The following is a 24,980-nucleotide window of genomic DNA, read 5'->3' as shown; positions in this document are numbered from 1 at the left end:
GAAGTTTCTGAAGCCTTAGTTTCTCAGTCTGTGAACTGGAAAGAGTGCTGCCCAAAGAGAGGTGAGGAAGGCCCGGCTTAGAGTGCACGCTCACAGGACCCCTGTGAGGTGGTTGTGAAGTGCCTTTGACCGTTTAAGGACAAGGGACTGACAGGTCCCCAGTCTAGCCCAGTGAAGCGTAATCTACATGCAGAATTCCCCATAAAAGAGCCATTCGGAGCCGGGCGGTGGTGGCGCACGCCTTTAATCCCAGCACTCGGGAGGCAGAGGCAGGCGGATCTCTGTGAGTTCGAGGCCAGCCTGGACTACCAAGTGAGTTCCAGGAAAGGCGCAAAGCTACACAGAGAAACCCTGTCTTGAAAAACCAAAAAAAAAAAAAAAAAAAAAAAAAAAAAAAAAAAAAAGAGCCCTTCAGCCTCGTAGGCCATCTGTTTCAGGCAGGGTGTTGTGTAGTTAGCCCAGGCTGGCTTCTCTTTCTGCGTAGCTGAGGATGACACTGAAGTTCTCATCTTCCTGTACTACCATTCCAGCTCCATGTATGTTACATTGTATTTTGGGTGCTGGGCTGAATTTTGTTTCAAATTGCTTCATTTTAAGCGTATGAGTGTTTTGTCTCTATGTACCTGTGTGCCACATGTATACCTAGTGCCTACAGATGACAGAGAGCTTCCATCCCCTAGAGCTGGAGGTCCAGATGGTTATGAGCCGCCATGTGGATGCTGGGAATCAAATCTGGTCCTCTACAAGAGCAGCCATTGTTCTTAATCCCTGAACCATCTCTCCAGCCCCAGATTGTTGTTGTTGTTGTTTCTTTTTTTTTTTTTTGAGACAGAGTCTCATGTATCCTCTGGCCTCCAGCGCGCTGTGGAGCTGAGGATGGCCTTGAACTTCTGATCCTCCTGCCTCCTCCTCCTCCTCCCGGATGCTGGAAGTGCACTGCCACACCCCGTGGATGTGGTTCTGGTTCGTTTGCGTCAGGCCCTGTATCATCTGAGCTACACCCTCAGGCACTCTAGCATTTCTCTTTGTGTTTGTTCAGGACAAGTTGATGTCACATCTGTCAGGCCACCCTGCTGTCCCCCATAAGACACCTATGTGAACCCTAGCTGTCACTCACTGGCTGGGTGACCGTAGACTAGGGAGGGGACTTCCTGAGCTGTTTTCTCAACCTTGAGAAGGGCTCATCCTGCCCACCTCGGACCTCAGTGAGAGCTGGACAGGATCGCCCACATAAGTTGGTTGTCCCGGGGTTCACAGATCTGGGGTGTGCCTGAGCTTCCTGTCCCTTCTGTTTCTTCCTCTCTCCAGCCACAGCCTGCCCACCACGGTAACACAAATACTAATTACCAGCACTTCCACAAGCTGTTTCCTGGTTGAACCTAATTACCAAGCAGGTCAGGCATGTTATAAATATCATTAAACCAGACAGATTAGCTTTGTCCTAAGTTTTATGTGATTAGATCAGCAAATTGTTCCGGCACCCCTGGCCTCTTCAGCCTGGGACTGAACCAGCCTGGTTGTCCCTCACAAGGGTGCGGGAGCACCAAGGTGCAGGTTTCTGTTGGTGGTTCTGGACTCCGGGGCCAACTCTCTGGTCTGCCTTGTACACCAGTGCTCTGAGAAGATCAGGAGGCCATGCCTGAGACAGACAGGACCAAACAGGTGCGAGGAGGGAAGGTAGGAGGGGGTGGCTGCTCTTGTCAGGGCAGAAATGTCTGCTGTGGGATGGAACCTGCAGGGATGGGACCCAGACTCTGTGGTTTTCCAGGTGGGTGGCTGTTGGGCGTGTGTGAACATCTTCTGCAGTCCCTTTATTTTTTAACATGAGACATGAGGGTCCTCTTCCCTCCTGAAGAGTTGGCTCTTTCTCAGCCTGCCACATGCAAGGGGACAGTGACTGGGTGCCGCTTCCCTGCCTGCTGGGCACCCAGCTAAGGAGCCTATGTACCTTGCTTAGGCCAGCACATGTGAAGACCCCACATGCTAGGAACTCCTGCCATCCCTATGAGGTGTGAGGAAAACCAAAGCATAGGAAGGAACTGAGATGTCAAAGCTGTGCTGTGCTTAGGGCGAGATACTGAAGGCTTGTTTGAGAGGAGAGGGGAAGGGTCCTGGTGAAGTCCTGGAAGACTGCCTGGAGGAAGATAGCTGAGCTGAGAAGTTCACTGGTAAAGAAATCCGAGGGCCGTGGGCATGCAAAGGCTTGGAAGCAGGAAACCCGAGAGTTAGGGGACCCGACCTTGTGTTCTGCTGTGGTTCCAGTGTGCATGGGGAGAGGGTGTGAAAGATGAAGCAAGAGAGATACGAAGAGTCCAATCCTGGGGTGGAGAGAAGGTGGAGGTGACAGCTGGCAGTTTTCATTCTGTAGCCCCAGGAAGTCTGTTAGCAGGAGACAGGCTGGATCTTGTCAGTTAATTTACATCTTTCTACCCAGAGTTCAGTGGGAGATGAAACACAGGGAGGTCCAGGGACTAGGAAGCTAATGAGGGAAGGCTTCCTGGGGGAGCTGAGCCTCTGAGGCTGTGAGTGGAAGCCAGAGGTGACTCTTGGGGTTACCTGGTAGGGGGAAAGGAGTACACTGGGTCATCCGTACACTAGGGAAGAAGCGGAGGTAGCCAGCCAGGCATGGGTCACTTTTACCATAGGCACCAAAGCAACCGGCAGCTGCGCTCCTCGGGGTCTAGATACACGAGCCAACACAGGTCTACATACGTGGCCGTATGTAGAGTCCCCATTATACTGCACACAGGCCATAGTGACCCACTCCCTGCCACGTGGCTCAGAGGAAGCAGCCAGCAACCTGACCTCCCCTGTATAGTCTAACCTCCGGTGGTTCCCTAAAGCTCGGCTTTAGGCCTCCTGCACCTCCTACCTCTTGCCCAATATCCCGTTTCCCTGCTAGGCCAGTGCCATCAGAACCTTGGGTGACCCAAAGCCAAGTCTCTTTCCCCCACCTCCCAAGTTCTAGCCCTCTATTCCCACAGCTCAGATGGAGTGGCCTGTGGCCTCCAAAGAGCCCTGCCTAAGAGCTAGGCCCTGTGGGTAGTGGGGGAGCAACAAGAAAAGGTGGGGGGGGGGGGCTGAGGGAAGATGGAGAAACTCTGGAATCAAGTCTTAGTTGTGTTCACTGACAGGCCTCAGTTTCCAAACCTGTGAAATAGGTGTCTCAGGACTGGTTCCACAAGATGATCAGAGACATGAATAAGATAAGGCCATGAAAGAGCCTTGTCAAGAGTCAGCAACTTGGGGCGGGGTGGCCAGTTATTATTATTGTTATTGTTGTTGTTGTTGTTGTTAGTTAGTACTTGGGCTGAAACTCAAGGCCTTGGGCATGCGAGCAGGTTAGCTACCACTGAGCTATAGTGCTAGCCTTGGCCAGTTACGTTTATTTATTGTTCTATTTAAGACAGAGTCTTGCTGGTTGTGGTGGCACACGATGGTAGGATTTGCTGAAGGAGGTGGAGGCAGGAGGATCACGAGTTCGAGGCCAGCCTGGCCTTCTACCCCCATTCTGATATTGACATTTCTCTCTTCCTTCCTTTCCCTCCCTCTCTCTTTCTCTCTCCCTCCCTCCTTTCCTCTCTCTCTTTTTCTCTCTTTCCCTCCCTCACCCCCTCCCTCCCTTCCTCCCTCCTCTTTCTCGAATCTCTCCCTCCCTCCCCCCCCCACCTCTTTCTGTGTGTATGTGGGGCAGGGTCTCTTGTCTTCCAGGGTGGCCTTGGATTTACTATATAGTCAAGAATAGCCTTGAACTCCTGATCTTCCTGCCCTACCTCCTAAATCCTGGGATTACAGGTGTATGCCACCATACCCAGTCTGTGGTTGGACCCAGGCCTTCATGCTAAGCCAGCACTCCATCCTGGGATTACAGGTGTGTGCCACCATACCCAGTGTGTGGTTGGGCCCAGGCCTTCATGCTAAGCCAGCACTCCATCCTGGGATTACAGGTGTGTGCCACCATACCCAGTCTGTGGTTGGGCCCAGGCCTTCATGCTAAGCCAGCACTCCACCCACTCCATCCCAGCCCTGTGTTTCACTGTGGGGATCAGCTGACAGTTTAAGAACCTTGTTTCAGAAGTAGCGACAGTAGCTGGGGGAGAGGTCAGTCAGTAGGGTGCTTGCTGTCCAAGCAGGAGGACCTACATTCAATCCTCAGAGCCCACGTTAAAAGCCAAGTATGGGGGCTGGAGAGATGGCTCAGTGGTTAGGAGCACCGACTGCTCTTCCAGAGGTCCTGAGTTCAATTCTCAGCAACCACATGGTGGCTTCCAACCATCTGTAATGAGATCTGGTGCCCTCTTCTGGCCTGCAGGGACACATGCAGGCAGAACATTGTATACATAATAAATAAAAATAAATAAATAAATAAATAAATAAATAAATAAATAAATAAATAAATAAAGAGCACTGGCTGCTTTTGCAAAGGACCCACAACTATCTGTAACTCCAACCTCATACATATACACCAATGAATGTAAAATAGAAATAAATTATATATTAAAAAAAAAAAGCCAAATGTGGAGACGGGTTTGTAATCCCAGAGCTGGGGAGGTGGAAACAGAAGAATCCAGGGGGCTCTCCAGCCAGCCAGTCTAGCCTATTCAGTGAGTTATAGCCAAGTGAGAGACCCTGTCTCAAAAAAAAAAGGCAGCCAGCCCGTGCCTGTGGGACAGGACTCGAGGTCGTCCTCTGGCCCGCGGGAGCATGCACACACTGTGTGATAACAATCTGAACAACACAGGCAGCTGCTGTGCCCGGGGAAGTGGCAGACTGAGGTGTGAAGTGAGAGCTTTCCCCGGCCCCATCTTCATGCCTGTCGAGTGAGTGTGTACGGGATGGCACGTAGCTTCTCACAGATCCCAGCCTGTTGACAGCTGATGGGCGCTTGGCCACTGGGGTGACCCCCTAAGCAATGGAGACGTAGAAACAGAACGTGAAAACAGCTCAGGGTGTGGCCTGCCAGCCCAGGCGCAAAACGCCACTCTGTCTCTTCTGACACGCTCCAAGATTCCCTGAAGCTCCCTGCCTTGGGCAACCCAACCACAAGAGCCATCTGAGTGACTAAAGCTGTTGGGACCCATGGGGTTCCTGGGCACCACCAGGCCACGGGCCTTTGTCATTAGAAACATGTGAGTGTCTTTGTGTCTCATTTGTGCTCATCCCAGACCCGCGACAGGGCAGGTTTCCAGATCGGGTACCGTTCTCATCTGCTTCTCCTCACTTTCCCGGTACAGTGGGCATCGGGGACCCGGGACCCACATTCCACAGGGAGCTGCCCTCCCCACTTCACCATTCTTGATCTCAGCCAAGCAATTCCTGTGCGTTCCAGGCCCAGATGCAGCCCAGATTTCTGGGGCGGGGGATCCCCACAAAGCAGCAGTTCTGCTTTCCTGAGGCTCGAGGGCAGGGTGTGGTACCCATATAACCACAAATGAGGCGATTAAAATAAGCCTTGGTCATTCCACCAGCCCAGGGCCTAGTCTTCCCAGGGCATCCAGACTCCGTAAGGTCCCCACCCGAAGTAGTCCTGCCTTCCACAAAGAACATGGGCCCTGGTGTCCAGAGCTCAGGCTTGTGACCTGACTCTGGTACTGACTGACTTGCTGTGTGACCTGGCGTCCTTGGGGACAACTTTTTTTTTTCTTTGAGACAGGATTTCTCTGTGTAGCTTTGGAGCCTTTCCTGGAACCCACTCTGTAGCCCAGGCTGGCCTCAAACTCACAGAGATCTGCCTGCCTCTGCCTCCTTCCTTAGTGCTGGGATTAAAGGTGTGTGCCGCCACCGCCCGGCTCCTTGGAGACAACTTAATGAAGCCAGTATGGGTGGGTTTGCAGGAAGGTAAAAAAGCTTGTACCCCAGCACCTCATAGTGCAGCCAGGGCACTGGAGGGGTGAATGCTCCCTGGCCCTCACTCATCTGTTTGCTAAGTAGAGATAGGATGTTGCCTGAGGAGGGTGAATGGCTGAGACAGAAGGACACTTAAGACATCTTAAGTGTCGCCCAGTAGATGTAGGCTCCTCCCCTTCCTCTCTCTATAAATGGAAGACACAGCTGCTGGGCTAGCCAGGTGGCTGTGGGGACCCATCATCTGTGGAGTACCTGGCAGGTCCAGAGAGAGGCTGGATGGATGTCACCCACTCAGCCCATAACATGGTCCCCACTGAGAGGAGGTGAGTGAGCCGCTCAGCACATCCAGGGTAGGAACAGTTTCACTTCAGGCGGGGCTTTTGTGGGCTGAGAAATCAGCAGCTTTTTTGCACTGTTATTTCTCTTGAGAGGGATGGGAGCCGCCCATGTCATCCAGCTGCTAACAGCTGCGCTGGAATGAATGGGACATGGCTGTCCACCCACCCATAAGCACCTTTGCTCAAACATCTAGAGGCTGTAGCCCCAGACCGGGCCCGTGAGAGAACAGCCCACGCCTATCCTGAGATGCCTGCTCTAAGGAGACAGCACCCCGGGGGGTGCTGGGAGGACACCTCACGAGGGATGGATGCTGTCAGTAGTCAGGAGGTTTCCCAGAAGGGGAGCTCTCTGAAAGGAACTGGAAGTGGGAGGAGCCATTGCTTAACCTGCCCACAAGCTACTTTCCTTAGCTTGGGTTTCATTCTGCATAAGAGGGGCCAAGGGAACCCACCAAAGGGAAGAGATACCAGGCCGGCAGGACAGGAAGCGGGATCTGCTCTGGCTCTCCTCGGTCCCAGGGGAAGTGCTGGGGGGAATCAAACCTTTTTCCAGGGCCCTTTCCTCTAGTGATTACCACCTGTCACTTAATGCAGCCAAATCTGTTGTGTTTGAAAACCCTTATGTGTCTTTCTCTCCTGGAGTAAGGTAATAGGAACTCCTCCACCCAGTGAGAGAGGGGCAGGAGTTTCAAGAATGAAACTTTGGTTTATCCTCACCCTCCCGCCCCCTGAGGTGGGGCTGCAGAGATGGCTCAGTGGTTAAGAGCACTGGATGCTCTTGCAGAGGACCCAGGTTGGGTTCCCAGCACCTACACGGCAGCTCACACCTGTCTGTAATTCCAGTTCCAGAGACCCAATGCCCTCTTCTGGCCTCCATGGGCACCAGTTATACATATGGTATACATACAAACAAGCAAGCAAAACACTCATATACATAAAATATGCATAAGCAAATCTTTTTTTATGTTTTTTAAATGTTTTTTCGAGACAGGGTCTCACTGTGTAGCCCTGGCTGTCCTGGAACTCAGTTCTTAGACCAAACTGGCCTTGAATTCAAAGATCTACCTGCCTCTGCCTTCTGAGTGCTGAGATTAAAGGTGTGCACCACTACGCCCAGCAACAAATCTTTTCTAAAGTTTCATTTCATGTTACAGAGGTGTTTTTGTTTTTTTTTTTTAACATTTCACTTACATACAAGTACATAATGTAAGTGCACCACATGCATGCAGTGCCTATTGAGGCCAGAAGAGGGCGTCTGATCCTCTGGAACTGGAGTTATCAGATGGCTGTGACTGCCATGTGGGTACTGGGAACCGAACCTGGATCTCCTGGAAGAGCAGCAAGTGCTCTTAACCACTGAGCCATCTCTGCAGCCCCCAAATAAACAAATCTTTAGAAAGAGATAGTTCCCCTCCACGCATACCTTGCTTTCCACAGGACCTGTGCCCTGAGGATGTGTCAGGCAGTACATGAGACACTGAGGCTTTTGGGAGAATCTGAAGGCACTTTAACCCCTCAACACCCCTTGCTCCACCATTCCTCTTAAGAACTGTCATTGAGCACCTACTCCATGCCTGGGATGGGGAGTCTCCCACAAGAGCCCAGCTGCTGTAGGCCAAGTTCGGGGAGGGGGGCGGGGAAGAGCACCAGGTAACAGGCCCATAAAAACAGCAACAAAATATTAACTGAGTTCTGGTGGTACGCACCTGTAACCCCAGCATTTGGGAGGTGGAGGCAGAAGGTTCAGGAGTCCAAGGCTAGCCCAGGCTGCATAATAAGACCCTGTCTCCCAAAACAAAACAGATGTAACAGACTGAAATAATATAAGGAAAGTAAGAGGCTGCTGTAAGAGAGTGTGGGGAGCTACCTAAAGTGTTTTAGACATTTGAGCAGGTGGCATTTAATTTGAGACTGGAGCTGGCTGTGGGAGGAGCAAAAACCAGGAAAGAATGTTCCGGAGAGGGGGCAGCAGTTACGAAGGACTTGGCTGAGAAGGAGCAACCCAGGTATCCGCAGATTTGAACAAAAGCCAGAGGAGCGATCTGGAGCCTTGGTGGGTGGTAGCTGAAGGGGAGGGTCAGGGACAGTAGCCCCGAGCCTGGCAAAAGGTTGGGGAGCACAGGGGACTTTGAAGCAAGTGTGGGGTGATGAGAATTTCGTTTATAATGACTGGCTGACTCTGGCAGTTGAGTGGGCTGTTGGATTTGAAGGCAAGCACCTTTACCCGGCTGAGCCATCTTGCTGGCCCATAAAGCCTGGAAACCCCCAGGAGCCACCTTGCTCACTGACCCCTCCCCCTACCTTGGACAGCTACCTCACACCTCCACACTGGTTGGTTCTCTTGCATATATGCCCCACGGTGAGAATCAAGTTGGGAGGGAACAGAGATGGTGCTTTGGAGGGATGGCTCAGAGGTTAAGAGCATTGGCCGCTCTTCTGGATGACCTAGGTTCAGTTTCCAGCACCCACATGGTGGCTTACAACTATCCATAACTCCAGTTACAGGGGACCCAATCCACCGTTCTGACCTCCACTGGCATGAGTGTGGTACACATACATTCACACAGACAGAACGTTCATACTCTTTTTTTTTTTTTTTTAGTTTTTTGAGACAGGCTTTCTCTTTGTAACCCTGGCTGTCCTGGAACTCACTTTGTAGATGGGGCTGGCCTTAAACTCAGAGATCCTCCTGCCTCTGCCTCCCAAGTGCTGGGATTAAAGGTATGTGCCACCACTGCCAAGCTTTCATACACATTATTTTTTTTAAAAAAATAATTCATTTTTATATTATGTACATTGGTGTTTTGCCTGAATGTATGTCTGTGTGAGGGTCTCAGGTCCCCTGGAACTGGAGTTCCAGACAGTTGTGAGCTGCCGTGTGGGTGCTGGGAATTGAACTGGGTCCTCTGGAAGAGCAGTCAGTGTTCTTAACTGCTGAGTCAACTCTCCAGCCCATTTTTTTTTAAAGTCTGAAAAAAAAGAAAGAAAGAAAGAAAAGAAAAGGAATGGCACTTTGGAAAGCTGAAACCTCCAAATTCACTCAGCAGTTTTCATAGTGTCCGGGGACTGTCTTAGAATTGTGTGAACTTCGTTCAGAACTCTGACTTTAAAACTCCCGAATTAGAGGAGAAAGGAACTGAGACGTGGGGGGATTCCTGACTCCACCTCCACCCCACCACCCCATCCCGCAAGCCTTTCTAGATAGGTGGAAGACCCCTTGTTTCACCTAAGGGCTGATGGCGAAAGAATCTGACTTGACCCGGCTAGGCTTTGCTGACCTTGTCTCTTGGTCTCTGCCACTGGGGATCCCATTATGAATGAAGCCTCCATGAGGCCCTGCTGTCCTGCCAGCTAGGGTTTGGGGCTGGGCATGGGAAGAAAGAGGTCCCCATCCCAATTCTCGCCCAAGGCCAGGGAGGGACATGTGCCCAACAGGCCACGCCCACCTTCCAGAGGGCCCCGCCCCCGGCAGCCAGCGTGTGGAGACACCAGGGGGATCGGACCGGGACTAGGCATCGTGGGGCACAGCATGCGGAGCGTGTGGCCACCACTGGCCGCCGCGCTGTCCGCTCTGGGGGTGAGGCGGGTGTGGCGCGCGGGGAGGGTCATCAATCCGTGGGCTGATCTCGGGTGGCTGGGGCGGGGCGCCGGGGCCCGCTTCCCCATTTGGCTATGGAGACGCTGAGGGAGTCTGTACTGCACTTGGCATTGCAGATGTCATCCTACAAGCGGGCCACGCTGGACGAAGAGGACCTGGTGGACTCACTCTCCGAGGGCGACGTGTACCCCAATGGCTTGCAGGTAGGAACTCTGACCTTGGCTAGCTCGGCGGTGCCCCGCCCCCACTTAGCCCGGAGGGGAAGGAGGTGGGTGGGTCGTGCACCCGGCAGCTCTGGGCTGAGAAGCACACTCTGAGGCTGGCTTCCATCCCACCTCTATAGGGCTGGAGAGATGGCTCAGTGGTTAAGAGCACCGACTGCTCTTCCAGAGGTCCTGAGTTCAATTCCCAGCAACCATCCCACCTCTATAGTTCCATCCTAACCAAGATCCTCCAGGCCACAACTCAGATGGAGAAACACTTTCCTGCCCTGAACTTTTCACGGAATAGCTGGGCGGGGGGGGGGGGGGGGGGGGGGGGGGGGACGGGGACGGGGGGACGGGGGGACGGGACGGGACACAGTGTTGGGGAACTTGCCTGAGGAGTTACCCGGACCCAGCGCCCAGCACGGATAGTCTAAAGCTATCTCAGCTTCTTCATGGCCGTCTGGCCTTCCTGAAAGCATTACCTCATTATTCCTCTCCCTCCTTTCTGACTACCTGTATTAACTGGGAGAAGGAATGGCCTGCCCCCCCCACCCCACCCTTCCACCCCCACCCTAGCCCTTTGCTGCCTTCTCCGGAAGCCTGGTTCCTTCCTTCTAGGGTCTGCCCCTGTGGGAATTTCACAGACTTACATCTGGTTTGACAATGCCTTGCAGGAGGGCTGTTGCGTGGGCTTTCTCCTCTGCTCTGCCCCCAGCAGACCTTACTGGCCAAGCCCTCTACGGTTTAGACATGAGTGGGTAAGCTGAGTTTTGAATAGGAACACCCGGGGCAGTTCTGTGATCCGGCTCTTGAGAAATCATCCCAGAGAGGGCCAGGACCAAGAGGATTTCTGCTGTGTGGAGCCAAGGGAGGGACAGAGAAGAGTCTTGGGTACCTTGTGAAGGACACCTAATCAAAACTTATCTCGCAGAAGGAGTGGAGCCTCAGCCTGCCAGGCCTCCGTTGGTCTCCTCTGGTTAGTGACATAAGCCCGGGGAGACTCCCAGCTCCTTCTCCCCAGTGCCTCCCCTCACTGGGGTTTGGCCCCCTCCCTGCAGCATCCACTCAACCTTCAGGACTTCTCTAAACTGGAGGGGTCACTTCCTCTACCTGTATGAGAGGAAACTGAGGCTCTGGGAGGGCTGACAGCTCCCTTTAGGACAGTCACACCCAGTCTGCCTGGGGCCTCTTCCCTGTGGACTCCTCATAGTGGGCTAAGCCACATGTTCCCTTCACAAATCCAGTCTCTCATCCACAGTCTCTGTCAGTCTTACTTTTCACAGAAGGTTCCAAACGTATCGACATGAAAGCTTCTCCAAATTCACACGAAAATAATACAGTCATAGCAGCGGTCCACCTGGGTAGATACAGCCTTTTCATACCAGCAGCACATTCATCTGAGTGAGATTCCCCCAGAGCACAGAGAACTCTCTGTCTGTCTGTCTGTCTATCAGTCTGCCTGTCTGTCTGTCTGTCTCTCAAGCCAGGGGCCTGGTTGTGAATTCTGACTCCACTGGAGACTCTGAGCAAGCCCCAGAGTCTCTTTCAGCCCTCATCTATAAGGTAGGGCGAGAGAAAATGAAGTGGCCTGTGTCACTGCTAGGAAGACTGTTTAGTGACCCATGAGGTAAGGGCTGGTAGCCACACAGGAGCCATATCACAGGTGCTGAAGCTGAGACACAGGGCGGGTATGCGGCATCCTTGTTGTGTGGGTTGAACCTCAGTCTTGGTGTCCCCAAAGCAAGCTAGCTGCCTGTGTAGGTATATTTCCTAATTCCCCTGCAGAAACATGCAGGAAGGTTGCTGAGAATTTGGGGGCGTTTCTGTAGGTGCCCGGCAAGTCTTGCTTGGAGCCTCCATGGCTTCCTCAGAGCAAACACAAGCTAGCCAGTGCTCTCCTGCTAAAGGCCAAGAGCCATGCATCCCATGTTTTCTCCCGCCCCTCCTCTCCCCCCCTCCTCTCCCTCCCCTCCTCTCCCTTCCCCTCCTCTCCTCCTCTCTCCCTTCCCCTATCATGTGTAAGGCCCTGGATTTGATTCCCTAACAGCACACACATGCACACAGGGAGACTTTAAAAACAAACTGCTTCCACTTAGAAATCACGAGTTCTAGTATTCTACACTTGAGTTTGTGTATGTACATATGTGTATGTACATATATAGCTATGTGTACATATGTATTTTGGAGACTGTCTAATTTAGGCCCTCTTGAGCCTCCCCAGCTTGAGCTCTGCCAGCCCCTCCCTTTTACATATGTGCACACACACATACACACACACACACATACACACACACACACACACATACACACACACACACACATACACACACACACACACACACACACACACACACACACACTTTTTTCTTTTGTTTTTTGAGACAGGGTTTCTCTGTGTAGCTTTGCGCCTTTCCTGGAACTCACTCTGTAGCCCAGGCTGGCCTCGAACTCACAGAGATCCACCTGCCTCTGCCTCCTGAGTACTGGGATTAAAGGCGTGCGCCACCACCTCCTGGCCACACTTTTTTTTTAGGTAGAATCTCAGCTGGGCCTTCAATTGAAATCCTCTACTTTTCTCCTAATCACACCACCACACCTGGCCCATATGTTCATATTTTATTTCTTTTTGTTTTTGTTGTTGGCTTTTTGAGACAGGGTCTCATGTAGCTTAGGATAGCCATGAGCTTACTGTGCAGCCAAGGATGACCTTGAACATCTGATCCTCCTGCTTCGGCCTCGCGCTAGGATTACAGGCATGCGCAGTTGGATGCAGTGCTGGGGACCAAACCCGGAGCTTAGCGTTTGCTCAGCCCCATGCCCCAGCCCTCTAAGCACAAGTTTAAGGCCATGCAGCCCTGCCTCTCTGTCAGGAGCTTTAAAGACCCGAAAGCACGTCACGCATACAGCTTTCTTTACAAGATGGATTAGTGTCAGCATCCCACCTCTTAGAGCTAAGATTCAAATGAGGCAATATTGATTTAAAGAGAAATGTTATGCCTGGTGCTCTGAAAATGAGTTTAGCTGTCACCGAAACTTCCCGTGCCTGACACCTTTGTGACGCCCTATGTATAATAGGGTTTTCCTTCCAAAACTGCTTTGTAAATGCCGGCTACCTGGTACCCTCCCTCTCTCTCTCTCTCTCTCTCTCTCTCTCTCTCTCTCACACACACACACACACACACACACACACACACACACACTCTGATTGCAGTAGCTTGAAGGAAAATAATTAAGATTACACCTGCAGCCAGCTTAGGAGACTGTCCCCAGCTGTCTACCAAAACCTTTGAAAAACATCCAGTTACTTCTGGGAAAAAAAAAAAATAAGCCAAAGGAAAGATCTCAGAACCATGATGTACCACCCTCTGCATAGGGCTGTCATAGGAGAGTGATTTGAAGGACAGACCCACTTAAGACTCTCAGACAACTTGCCCCTTGTCAGGAGGGACCTTCAGCTCTGTCTACCAGTTACAGAGTAAGACTCTTGGCCAGCAGGGTCCAGAATCTAAAATGGTCATACCTGGGGACTTCACCCCAGCTTCCTAGTATTGGAGTTGGGAGACAGGCTCAGGGGCTGCCTTGGCACACCCCTGGGGTCCTGGCTGATCTCTTTCCCCTCATGCTGGAGAGCTGCCTATTCCTTCTGGGAAGACACACATTTCCTGAGACTGATTCCTCTTAAAGGTTGATTCTTCTGGAGTCCACTCCCAGAGGAGGGGCTAGTAAGCTGTCACCAGTATCTTCAAGGTCAGGCGTGGAGGAGCATGTGGCAGGTGGGACTTGGGCAGAGTTGGGAAGACATCATAGTTCTACTCAGAGCTGACCTTAGCGGCCTCAGCCAGAAGTCTACCTCATGGAAACTTTACTGGAAGGAACTTCCCCAAAATGATCCCCCCCACGGAGGCACACACACCCTCCCCCCATGAGGCTGAGCTGTCATGGTCCGCCTGCTCTGAAAGGCCGAGTCTCAGACAGACGAGAGCCTGGTCATCCTGCCAGCCGTCATACGGCTGGGCATCTGGGCTGGAAGCGGTGGGCTCCCTGCCAGAGCTTTGGCACACAACCCCTGTTGCTGCTCTCTGAAGCCAGGTTGCTGGGGGCCTTTAGACTCTGAAAGCAGGCTCAGCCCGGTTCCCACCCCTGCATTGCTGGCTCTTCCCCTGGGCCCCGGGGCAGGCACCCATCCTCACCTGTAGAACTCGATCTTGAGACAAGCCTAGGTGAGACAGGCACTCACTTCTGTAACCGAATATTTATCCCCGCTTATAATAGGCTTTGTTGCTGTGCTCTGCAAACCCTGGGAACACCAGGGCTGGACACCTCCGCTCTCTCCCTCCCACTCTGTCTCTCCCTTTCTGCTGCCGTCTGGAGTCCCTTTCCTCTCCCTGGTCGTCTTCCCCCACCCCTTCTCTCTTGGGAGGGTATCCCTTTTTCTCCTGCTCTCTTTCTGTCTCTACCTCACAATGTTTAAGGATGCTAAGCCCGCCAGTGGGCTGAGAGGCCACAGTGACTTTAACGCTCTGCTGTCTTTGAGGGATCATCTCTGTTACCTGGCCAGCAGCCACTCCCCAGTCACCTCTCCCAAAATGGATTGGGCTGCCTGCCACTAATCCTCCTGCCTTCCAAGTGGCCACAGCGTGGTCTCCTATGATTGGCATGTCCTAGTTTCTAAAAGAAAGTGTGAAAACACTTACATATTTCCTTCTTGTCTTCCTCATCTCATGGGATCCACTTCAGGGCACGTGTACTGGGGGCTCAGAGAAAAGGGACCACGGTACCCTAATACCACCCAGACCTGTCCACCGTACCACGATTTGCCCAGCCTCTCCTGCTCCCAGCCCAGAGCTTCCGGTTGATCGCCCCTAGGAGCTGCTCCAAATTCCCTCTGCCCTCAGAGGCAAGGCTTGTCCAGAAACCTAGAAGTGCTTGGCTCAGCCTTGAAAGTCCAGCAATAAACGTGACAAAAGTTAATGATCCTATTTTCAAACCCCGTTTGCCGTTCTTGCTTGGAACTGTGGCTTTTTAATTCAATTCTGACTTAATTCTAATTTAATCCACAGTGGATGCCATCTGTTTAAACACTTAGCTTGACATGGAACAATGATGCTCCAGCCTGCCTGTCTTCTCTTTGGGGGTGTGGGGGGACACCTCATGGACAGGACCTCATGGACGGGACCGCATGATCTAGAGAGATGGCGCCTCTGGTTTTGCCCTCCCGCTTCGGCCCCATGAGTCCCCACTAGGTGTGTCTCCTCTGGAGCTCACACTACTACCCGTGCTTGGGAGCCCCCCCACCGTGCTTGGGAGCTCCCCCACCCATCCACAAAACAGACAAATGGTGCCAGGCGCAAAAATGTCAGCTCTCAAACATTTATAAGTTGCTCTCCATGTGTTTTTAATCTGCTGTCTCCTCCTTCCTTCTCCCTCACCGCCTTGGTGTCTTTGCACCTGGCTGTCTCCCATTCCCTTCACCACAACACTTTGGTGTCCCGATGAGGTGGCATTTCCCGGCTGTCCCCCCCAAACTCAACAGTCTGTCCCACCAGCTCCCCAGAGTTGGCAGAGGAGGCCTCTTAGACCGGGCTCTCCCCGCCTCTGTGCTTTGTTAGCTGAGCCTTGGCCATGGGGCAGGAGAGGCCACAAGGTGGAAGAGGAAGGTTGGGACAAGCCAGGTGAAGGGACACTGAAGACCTTGGGGCTTCTCTGTGTCCTGGAACCTGAGGTAAACCTGAAGGAGATAACTGATGGCCGAAAGTGTCCACGGAAGCACATGTCCCAGGCTATCTCTGAACAGGTGAGAGTGCCCTGGTCAGAATCCTCTACCTCTTCCTGTTTAAGAAAGCTGAGAGGGTCTCCTCAGGCAGCCCTCACCACCCCTTGGCCACCCCACTACCACCTGGCCACCACTATGGGGTGCACACCTCTTGTCCCGCACACACAGTCACGGAGTATCCCAGTTCTCAGTATCCCTTTTTCAGTTTTAGACCCCAGTTTTTCTTCCATAAGAAGTCCCCATGTTCCTCTTTCTCTTTCAGCACCCAGGGGGTACCCCAGGATGGCTAAGATGCCCTTCCTAAGGTGACCCATCTCAGATCTCATGTGCCGGTTGTGGGATGCCTCCTGGGCTCTGACCTGCTCTGGGGGCCATCCCTGCACAGCTGTGTGAGGACTCAGTGAGACAGAGTCGGGCATCCCTAGGTCCCCTGGGATGCTGGGGACTTCTTAGGAACTCCTGTTGCTCCTCTCCGGTTCCCTGCAAGTTACTTCCTCTGCCTTGTCCACCCCAAAGGGCCGGTGTAGTGACATCTCTCACCAGCCCTTCGGAGGAAGTTCCTGTTCTTTCTCAAAGCTGTGCCTTGTGCCCCGGTCCTCTCTTTCATTTCTCTGTCCCTAACTCAGACATCACTGCTCCAGGAAGCCTTCCATGTCCACCCATCTGTTCATTATCTGCCTCCCCTCTTGACTGTTAGCAGTTGAAAACAAAGGAATCCATTTCTCCCCCTTGAGTTGGTGCCCAGCTGTTTGTACAGGGTGATGTCACTGAAGAGCCCCACCTTCTGGGGACTCTTCCTGTCTGTGCCCCTCCTGGCTTTTGCAGGAAGTACCTCTTGGAACAGAAGAGACCTCCCTGTCCCCCACCCCTACCCCCACCCCCGTGCTGGCTTTGGGTGTGAAGAAGAGCGTGAGCTGAGGGTCCTGAGTGCTGTTGGCAAGCATGTCCTCCTCAAGTCCTCTGCCACACCCTCCATTTCCCCTCATTGTGCCTCCTTTCCTGTTTAGCCAGACTGTGGGGGCCTGGCACATTTTTCCTCCCTTGGAAGATCTGCCCAAATGGAGTTGTTTCTTCTCTGTCTTCCCTACCATCTCCTAAGACCCATGTCTCTTGCCCGTTGGTGGGCTCTAGAATCTCCGAACACTGCTTCAAATCTCATACCTACCCACTCAGCTATGTGACAAGTGACCGGGAACCTCGGTTTCTTCATGTGAAAAAGGAGAGGCCACTAGGCACCCCTGATAGGATTAGAAAGGCTTAACAAGCCGAATGTGTCCCCACTTGCAGAAAGCAAGAGCCCTGTGAGGTCATGTCATGCTCGTCTCTGGCTCTGTAGATGCAGGAGCTCTGAGGAGGGCCCAGCTGGCCGCCCTCTGAATGCCTTCAAGTCCAAACATCCTGTTCTTTTTTGAGCTCCTTACTGGAGAAATGGGAAAGCTGTAGATTTTTTTCATCTACCGGTATCGGGTGTCAGAGAAAACACAAGCCCTCCTGGGCTGAGCTGCTAGTTCTGATGTCTGGGAGCAAATCTAAGCTACTGGCCAGGGTGGTGGTTCTGTTCCTGGATTAGGGCAGAATCCGTGGGAACCGGACCACCCCTGAGACAGACGGGCAGCCTGATGCCTCCCCGGGGTCTGGGCCTGCAGCCGAGCCCCTTCCTCTTGGGGAAGTGGGGCCCTGAGCTCACAGACTTGCCTCCTTCCCTGCAGGTGAACTTCCGAAGTCCCCGGAGTGGCCAGAGGTGCTGGGCGGCTCGGACCTCGGTGGAGAAGCGGCTGGTAGTGCTGGTGGCACTTCTGGCAGCAGGGTTGGTGGCCTGCCTGGCAGCCCTGGGCATCCAGTACCGGGCAAGTAGGTGCATTTGTTATTTGTGGTAGGCTTAACCATCCTCCCTTCTGCTCTGTCACTCTGTGCAAGGTGGGGGGCCTTGTTCAAGCTGGGATTGGCCTCCAAAGCCAAGGAGAGAGATGCCTAGGGGTCGGATGCAGGCAGAGAGGTGGATGGAGTGGGTGACATGAAGATTTTAAAGTCAGAAGGACAAATTTGGGTGCAGTGGCTCACGCCTATAATCTCAATACACTGGAGGGCTGAGGCAGGTGGATCAGGATGTCAAGGCTAGCCTGGATCACTTAGTGAGTTCGAAGCCTTTCTAGGCTATGTTAGACCCTGCCTCAAAGCCGCACAACGAAAAGGACATGCGTTCACACCCTGGCCCAGAAACTCAATGGCTGAACAAGCCACTTCATTCCCAAAACTTACATTTGTTTCTTCTCTAAATGGGGGTGGGGGTGCCCAGTTTGAGGGATGGCTCTGATGACATATGTATTTGGTGTCCCTGAGGACTTTTCCAGCTAGCTTTGGCTCTGTCGCTGTGAAGACGTGACTGACCGCCATCCCTAGTCTCAGCAGAACGACAGTCGTGGCTTCCGTTTGCTTGGCACTTTCCGTGGACCTTTCCTCGAATGTGTAACTTACTTCTTCCTCCCTGGAGCCCTGGGGGCGTGGTGGAGGCGCTGAGACCAGCTCCCCCAAGGCTGCAGGGGGATTAAGTGGGGAGGCTGGCTTTGCTCACAGGTTTCCAGGTTTCAGAGGAATCCAGAGCAGAGGCCCCACCTCTCTTTGTAATCACAGTGTACTCCAGGGCACGTCAGCACCCTGGAAAGACTGTCCTTTATGCCCAGGGCCTTTGTGAGTCTCTGTGCACACATGACTCTCCTCCACACTGGATGGTCATATGACAGCCCCTCCTGACAGTGACCTGATCTGCTGTCAGGGTTGGAGTCTGGTTCTCTCTGTCAGTCAAGTGGATATGGCAGCTGACTCCTTGCTGAGTTAGCACTGATGGATCCGGGAAGAATGGATCCACATTAAAATCAAGTCTAGGGTCTCCCAGTCTCCTGCCCCCAACTGTCTACTTGTTCTGTCAGTCAGAGAAACCAAAGGAGGGCTTTGCTTGGGGTCCCTCCCACCAACTGTCACTCACCCCATCACAGTGGCTATGTTGAGCCTTCCTCCACTCTGAAGTTGCTTGAGGGCGGCCATCCTGGAATGGGGAGGGTGTTCTTAAATCGAGGGCTGGGGTGTCATTCATCTGCCCCCCTGTGTGGGACATAGTCATTCATCCATTCCACAAACATTTCATGAGTGCTTACTCTGTGACTAGCCTAAGTATCTACAAGGTGCTTAAGAAATAATTGTTTGATTATTTAAGTGACTAACTAATGACTTACAGAGTTATTTTTCTAAATGTGCCTGGCGCCTGTGTGCCGTGAGTATGTGGAAGCTGAATAAATGAATGACCAAATGAAGAAAGACGTGTAAAGGAGAATGGAACTGGGAGCAGCCTTTCTCTACCAAGCATATACATGTGTGTGCGTGTGCGTGTGTGTGTGTGTGTGTGTGTGTGTGTGTGTGTGTGTGTGTGTGTGAGAGAGAGAGAGAGAGAGAGAGAGAGAGAGAGAGAGAGAGAGAGAGAGAGAGAGAGACTATGGAGGTGTATGTATGAGTGTGTGCAAAATAGAGCATTCTCTTTCTGCAGCTACCCCATCCTGACTCAGCTTCAGTTCAGAACATCCTGCCAGGCAGGGTCACCCCAGCACTGTCTGCCCACTCTTGGCCCAGAAATGGAGAGCAGGCTGGACCCCAGCAAGTATGCCGCTCTGGGCCTCCCCTTAGGAACCCCAGCATGCTTCTTCAGGACTTAGAGAGTGCTCCCTCCCAAAGGACAGATCCCAAATAAAGAGCACGTGGGGGCTGACAAGACGGCTCAGTGGGTAAAGTGCTCCAAGCCAGCCAGCCTGAGTTTGATCCCCAGACCTCAAACAGCCGTTGGTGCTTCCAGGTGGCACTCCGGGGAGGATTCCAGCGGCTGCTTCTGCCCCGGTCCTCTCTCTGCCTCCAAGCCTGGACCTGGGAGACGAATGGCCCTCTTGCCTTAGGGTGGAGCTGGGCTCAGGATCAGGAAATCCATGCACCACCTGAGAAAGCAGCCGCCGCCTTGGGGCTTGGCAGAACCTCATTATGCATCCACAGGCCCAGACTTTGGCCCATCTGAGCAAACACTAGGCCAGGCAGAGCAGCTCCTCAGACAGTTCTGGAGGCCCCACCCCTAAGCAGTGTCTGGGCCCCTGAGAACATTCTGACCCACCTCCCTGCTTTGGAAGCCTCCTTCAGAGACTTGCATCCGCTTTCCAAACAGCAGCAAAACCAACACAAGGTTCTTCCAGGAACTTTTTTTTAAAATACTTTTTAAGATTTATTTATTTTATTTATCTGTCTGAGCATTTTGCCTGTGTGTTTGTGCACCTCATGCATGCTTGGTACCTCCAGAGGTCAGAAGAGAATACTGGAACTCTTATGGTCTAGAGTTACAGACAGCTATGAGCTGCCATGCAGGTGCTGGGAATTGAACCCAGGTCCTTTGGAAGAACAGCCGGTACTCTTAACCACTGAGCCATCTCTCTATCGGGAGGTTTTTGTTTTTGGTGTGTGTGTGTGTGTGTGTGTGTGTGTGTGTGTGTGTGTGTGTGTGTGTGAATATGCCAGATGACAGCCCTTGGATATCATCCTTAGGAATGCCATTCACCTCCATCATGATAGTGACTCTCACTGACCTGGAGCTCACCTATTATGCTCGCCCAGCTTGCCAACAAGCCCGTGGATCCTTCTGTCTCCACCTCCCTGGCCCTGGGATTACAAGGATGCCATCACTCCTGGCATTTGTTTGTGGGTTCTGGGGTTACTGACTAACCTATTTCCCTAGCCCTGTTCTGTGAAGTGTATTAAGCATCTTGGGGGCCAGATAGATGGCTAAGTGGCAAAAGGTACTTCCCGTCCAGCCTGATGACCTGAGTTCAATCCTCAGAACCTCCATGGTGGAAGGAGAGAACTAACTTCCGTAAACTGTCCTCTGACCTCCATACTCATGCTGTGGCACACAATCTCATAATACACTTACACACACTCACCAGTATACTTACGCACATACTCACACAATAATTACGTGGTTTTTTTTAATTTATTCATCTTTATTTTATGTGCATTGGTGTATGCATGTATGTCTGTGTGAGGGTGTCAGATCTTAGAGTTACAGACAGTTGTTAGCTGCCATGTAGGTGCTGGGAATTGAACCCGGGTCCTCTGGTAGAGCAGTTGGTGCTCTTAACCACTGAGCCATCACTCCAGCCCCTAATTACGTGTTGTTGTTTTTTTTTTAAGATTTATTTATTTATTATGTATACAGAACAAGGTGCCAGATCTCATTACAGATGGTTGTGAGCCACCATGTGGTTGCTGGGAATTGAACTCGGGTCCTCTGGAAGAACAGTCAGTGCTCTTAACCTCTGAGCCATCTCTCCAGCCCCTAATTACGTGTTTTTAAAGAATTAAAGCATCTTGGATGGCACAGAGGCCAGGTATTGTCAGATGAGTAAATTACATCTAAGCTGGTTTCTGCCTTATCAGCTGATTGTGTGTGTCCCAAAAGAAAGGAATATTTGCCACCTCTCCAGCAGGGGACCAGGTCTTAAAACACTTTCATTCAGTAGGTCGTTTATTCATTCCACAAACATTCATTGAAAAGCAATGGATGCCAAGCACAGGGCTGGCAAAGGATGTGTGAAAACTAGTTCACAGCCTTGTAGGGAGGTGGACAGGGATATGGCTGTGACACAGCACAGTCCATGATAGGACCGCAGATGCCCGAGGCAGGAAGGAGCACAACACAAGAGGGCCTGGGAAGGTTTCCAAGGAACAGGGAGCTTAGATGAGAGGGCCCCGAATATCAGTTGATCAGATAGGGACCCCCAACCATTCATTAGTCAGTCACATAGACATTAAGTTCCTGATGGGCCAGGGATTTTTTGTTGTTGTTTCCGTTTTTCAAGACAGTTTCTCTATAGCCTTGGCTCTTCTATGTAGCCCTTTTCTGTCCTAAAACTTTCTCTGTAGACCAGGCTGGCCCAAACTCAGAGATCCGCCTGCCTCTGCCTCCTGAGTTCTGGGATTAAGTGGTGTGGCACCACCACTTGACTTCTCGTGTTGTTTTCAAACCCAAGTCCCCCCACTCTCTGTCTTCTGGGCATTTCCGGCCAAGATTTTGTCAGGCTAGACTTCCTGCAGTTTGCTGAGTAAAAACAATAGGTATTATTTTCCCGATACGAAGTTATGCCATAATAGTGAATAGCCCTTTTCAAACACACACACCTTCCCTTTCCCCTCATGAAGTTCTGGCCTTCCCCGTGGCCGGGAACTGGGATGTGCCACTTGGATTCCAATGATCTGAGTGTTACTGTTAGTGACACTGTCCCCCTGCCACAGAAAGGCTCCCTGTGGACTGTGACTCAGGGGTAGAGCACTTGCCTAGCATGTGCTAGGAAGGCCCTGGCTCCATTCCCAGCACTTGGAGATTCTTTTCAGCTCAGATGCCAATAGCACAATAATTGTGTTTTATCTTTGTTTTGAGATAGGGTCTCATGTGCCTCAGGCTGGCTTCCTGCAGCTCTTTGTAGCTGAGGATTACTTTGAACTTCTGATCCTCCTGCCTCTACCTCCCAAATGTTAGGATTACAGTCCTGTGCCACCATGCTCTGTTTTCTGTGGTACTTGGGACTGAACCCAGAGTTTTACTAACTGAGCTTCATTCTTTGCCCTAATTGTGTGTGTATGTTTGTGTGTGTGTGTGTGTGTGTGTGTGTGTGTGTGTGTGTGTGTGTGTGCGCACGCGCAAGTGCGCGTGCGCGCATTTGTGTATACATATATGTGTGCATATGTATGGTGTATGAACACACATATGCATATGGCTATGCACATTGTAGGCTATGCACATTGTAGGCTATGCACATTGTAGGCTATGCACATTGTAGGCTATGCACATTGTATAATATTCTCTCTTTGTCTCTCTCTCTCTCTCTCACACACACACACACACACACACACACACACACAGAGCCTAGAAGACATTCATTGTTAATTGTATTGAAAAGACAAAAGTGTGGATGAGAAAATGAATTTGTTGGCAACAGGATCAGAAGTCTTCATGGAGGAAGGATCACTAAGAGAAAATCGGCTTAGCTGCGAGCTCTTTGAAACCACGGAAGGAACTGCGCAGCTAACAGAGGTTTTATTCTAAGTGCCAAGAGACTCTAAATCTGCTGAGTTCCTCTCTCATGTGAGATCTAGTAACCACCCAGCTAGGTCAGGTGGGGCTTGTGGCCCCTGGGTCCCTGGGCCCCTGGGCTCCAGGCCACCTGCACTGCTCACCTTTCATTGATCTCTTGTCCTTGACCCTCAGGAACGCCTCCGGTATGTCTGAGTGAGGCCTGCGTCTCAGTGACCAGCTCCATCCTTAACTCCATGGACCCCACGGTAGACCCCTGCCAGGACTTCTTCAGCTATGCCTGTGGGGGCTGGATCAAGGCCAACCCTGTGCCCGATGGACATTCACGCTGGGGGACCTTCAGCAACCTCTGGGAACACAATCAAGCCATCATCAAGCATCTGTTGGGTAAGAACCGGGGGGGACCGACAAAGGGACTGAGGAGGGCGATTCCCTCACTCCGTGAGCCCGAGTGAGCTAGTTAATTCTGAGCTTCGGTCTCTTCATCGGTGACCCGAGATCAGTAGCACCCACAGTTTGCAGCACTGGAGAGCTTGTGTGAGGCTGTTGGCACTGAGCGGGTCCACAGAGCTCCTAGCCGAAGCTTTCAAGGCACAGCTCAGCTCCTGGCTGGCACTAGCTCTGAGCTCTTTGAAACTGAGTGTGCAGAATTGTGAGTGAAAGGAATGGAGGCGAGATGCTCCGGATCAGAGTGTGTGTTCTGATCAGTGGTGGTGTCACAGAGGGTGGGTGGGCCGTATAGCTCAGTTGGTCAGGTGCTTGCCTGGCATGCACAAGGTCATGGGTTCAGTCCCCAGCTCACATGAAACCTGGTGTGGTAGTATCAGTACATGTCTGCAATCCCAGTACTCGGGAGGAAGATATCAAAAGTTCAATTAAAGTCAACCTGGGCTTCACCAGACCCTGTCCAAAAAAAAAAAAAAAAAAAAGGAAAGAAAGTATGATAACAGCGTATCAGATTTGTCACTCCATAGGTAAAGTCACTTGGGCTGCTGGTGATCAGCCTTGAATGACAGCTGACTATTCAAAGTCCTTTTGACTGTGGAGTCCGTGGCCCTTTCCAGCTCCCTCTCTTGTTACCCTCTGCCCTCTCAGGGAGGGGGGAGGAGGGGGCTCCCAAAGCTGGGAAAAGGCCAGATAGTGAAACATCTATTAATTCATCCATCAGGAACGCAGCTCAGATTCATGAATACTTAACTGTGTCATGGCAGTTGGTTGGACTTTCAAGGCGAGGGCTCCTGTGTAGTCCAGACTGGCCTTGGATTTGAAGCAGTCTTCCTGTCTTCACCTCCCAGTGCTGGGATTACAGATGCAAGCCACCACACCAAGTCTGTCAGGTTTTTTTAAAGCTCTTCAATGGTCTAAGGAGTAGGTGACACAGAAGTAGCTACTTAAAAGAGGACACATCCTCTCTAAGCGACGAAAGTCATCTCAGGAGATAGGAAATGACTCTGATTTAACAGCTGATTTTTTTAGGCAGCCATGTCCTTCTGACAAGTGGGTTAAGGACACCTTATCTTGCTTTCCCACCCCCAGCCTCAGACCAGGGCTGTTGCTAGGCTACCTACCCAGCCTCTCCCCCACAGTCCCCAGCAGCTCCTTAGCAGGAATCTCAGTTCACCCCTTTCTTTTCCCACTAAGTTGTCAGGGTTCACGGGGAGTAGCCTCCAGTCCTGGGCTATGACTTTCTAGTTGCTCTGCCCCTCGGGGTCAAGTTGATGGTCAGGATCAGCCCTGTGCAGTAACAACCAATTAAGACCTGGGAAATGGGCTGGGGAGGTGGCTCAGTGGTTAAGAGCACTGGCTGCTCTTTCAGAGGACCTGAGTTCAATTCCCAGCACCCGCATGGCAGCTCACAACTGTCTGTAACTCCAGTTCCAGGGGATCTGACATCCTCACACAGACATACATATGGGCAAAACACCAGTGCATATAAAATAAAAATAAATAAGTCATAAAAAGACCTGGGGAACAGAGGGCCCAATGGTATCAGGGCCACACTGCAGAGTTCAGAAGCCCCCTACAGACCAGCTTGGCTGCTCACCCCCTATTCTACGCCTCAGTTCCAAACTCCATAAAACATGGTTCTCGGTGTCGTCCA

The 24,980-nt window shown here is 51.9% G+C and overlaps 1 protein-coding gene across 2 annotated transcripts in view; it reads left to right on the top strand.

The window, feature by feature from the left end:
* Positions 1-24,980, top strand: part of Ece1 (endothelin converting enzyme 1) — a 101,103-nt gene that overhangs the window by 39,208 nt on the left and 36,915 nt on the right. The window contains exons 1-4 of one of the 2 annotated variants that reach the window (XM_052716045.1): positions 9,655-9,762; positions 9,900-9,986; positions 17,472-17,613; positions 23,054-23,266. In XM_052716045.1, coding sequence (XP_052572005.1) covers positions 9,715-9,762; positions 9,900-9,986; positions 17,472-17,613; positions 23,054-23,266 — 490 coding nt within the window. In that variant the 5' untranslated portion in view covers positions 9,655-9,714. Of the gene's footprint in view, positions 1-9,654; positions 9,763-9,899; positions 9,987-17,471; positions 17,614-23,053; positions 23,267-24,980 lie in introns of those variants that run through there. The other variant, XM_052716046.1, reaches the window with a different exon arrangement.

This window comes from Peromyscus californicus, unplaced genomic scaffold (assembly GCF_007827085.1).
Source record: "Peromyscus californicus insignis strain IS unplaced genomic scaffold, ASM782708v3 Scaffold_5__1_contigs__length_169319896, whole genome shotgun sequence".
Classification (NCBI taxonomy): Eukaryota; Metazoa; Chordata; class Mammalia; order Rodentia; family Cricetidae; genus Peromyscus; species Peromyscus californicus.
This window is presented reverse-complemented; position numbering and strand designations above follow the sequence as displayed.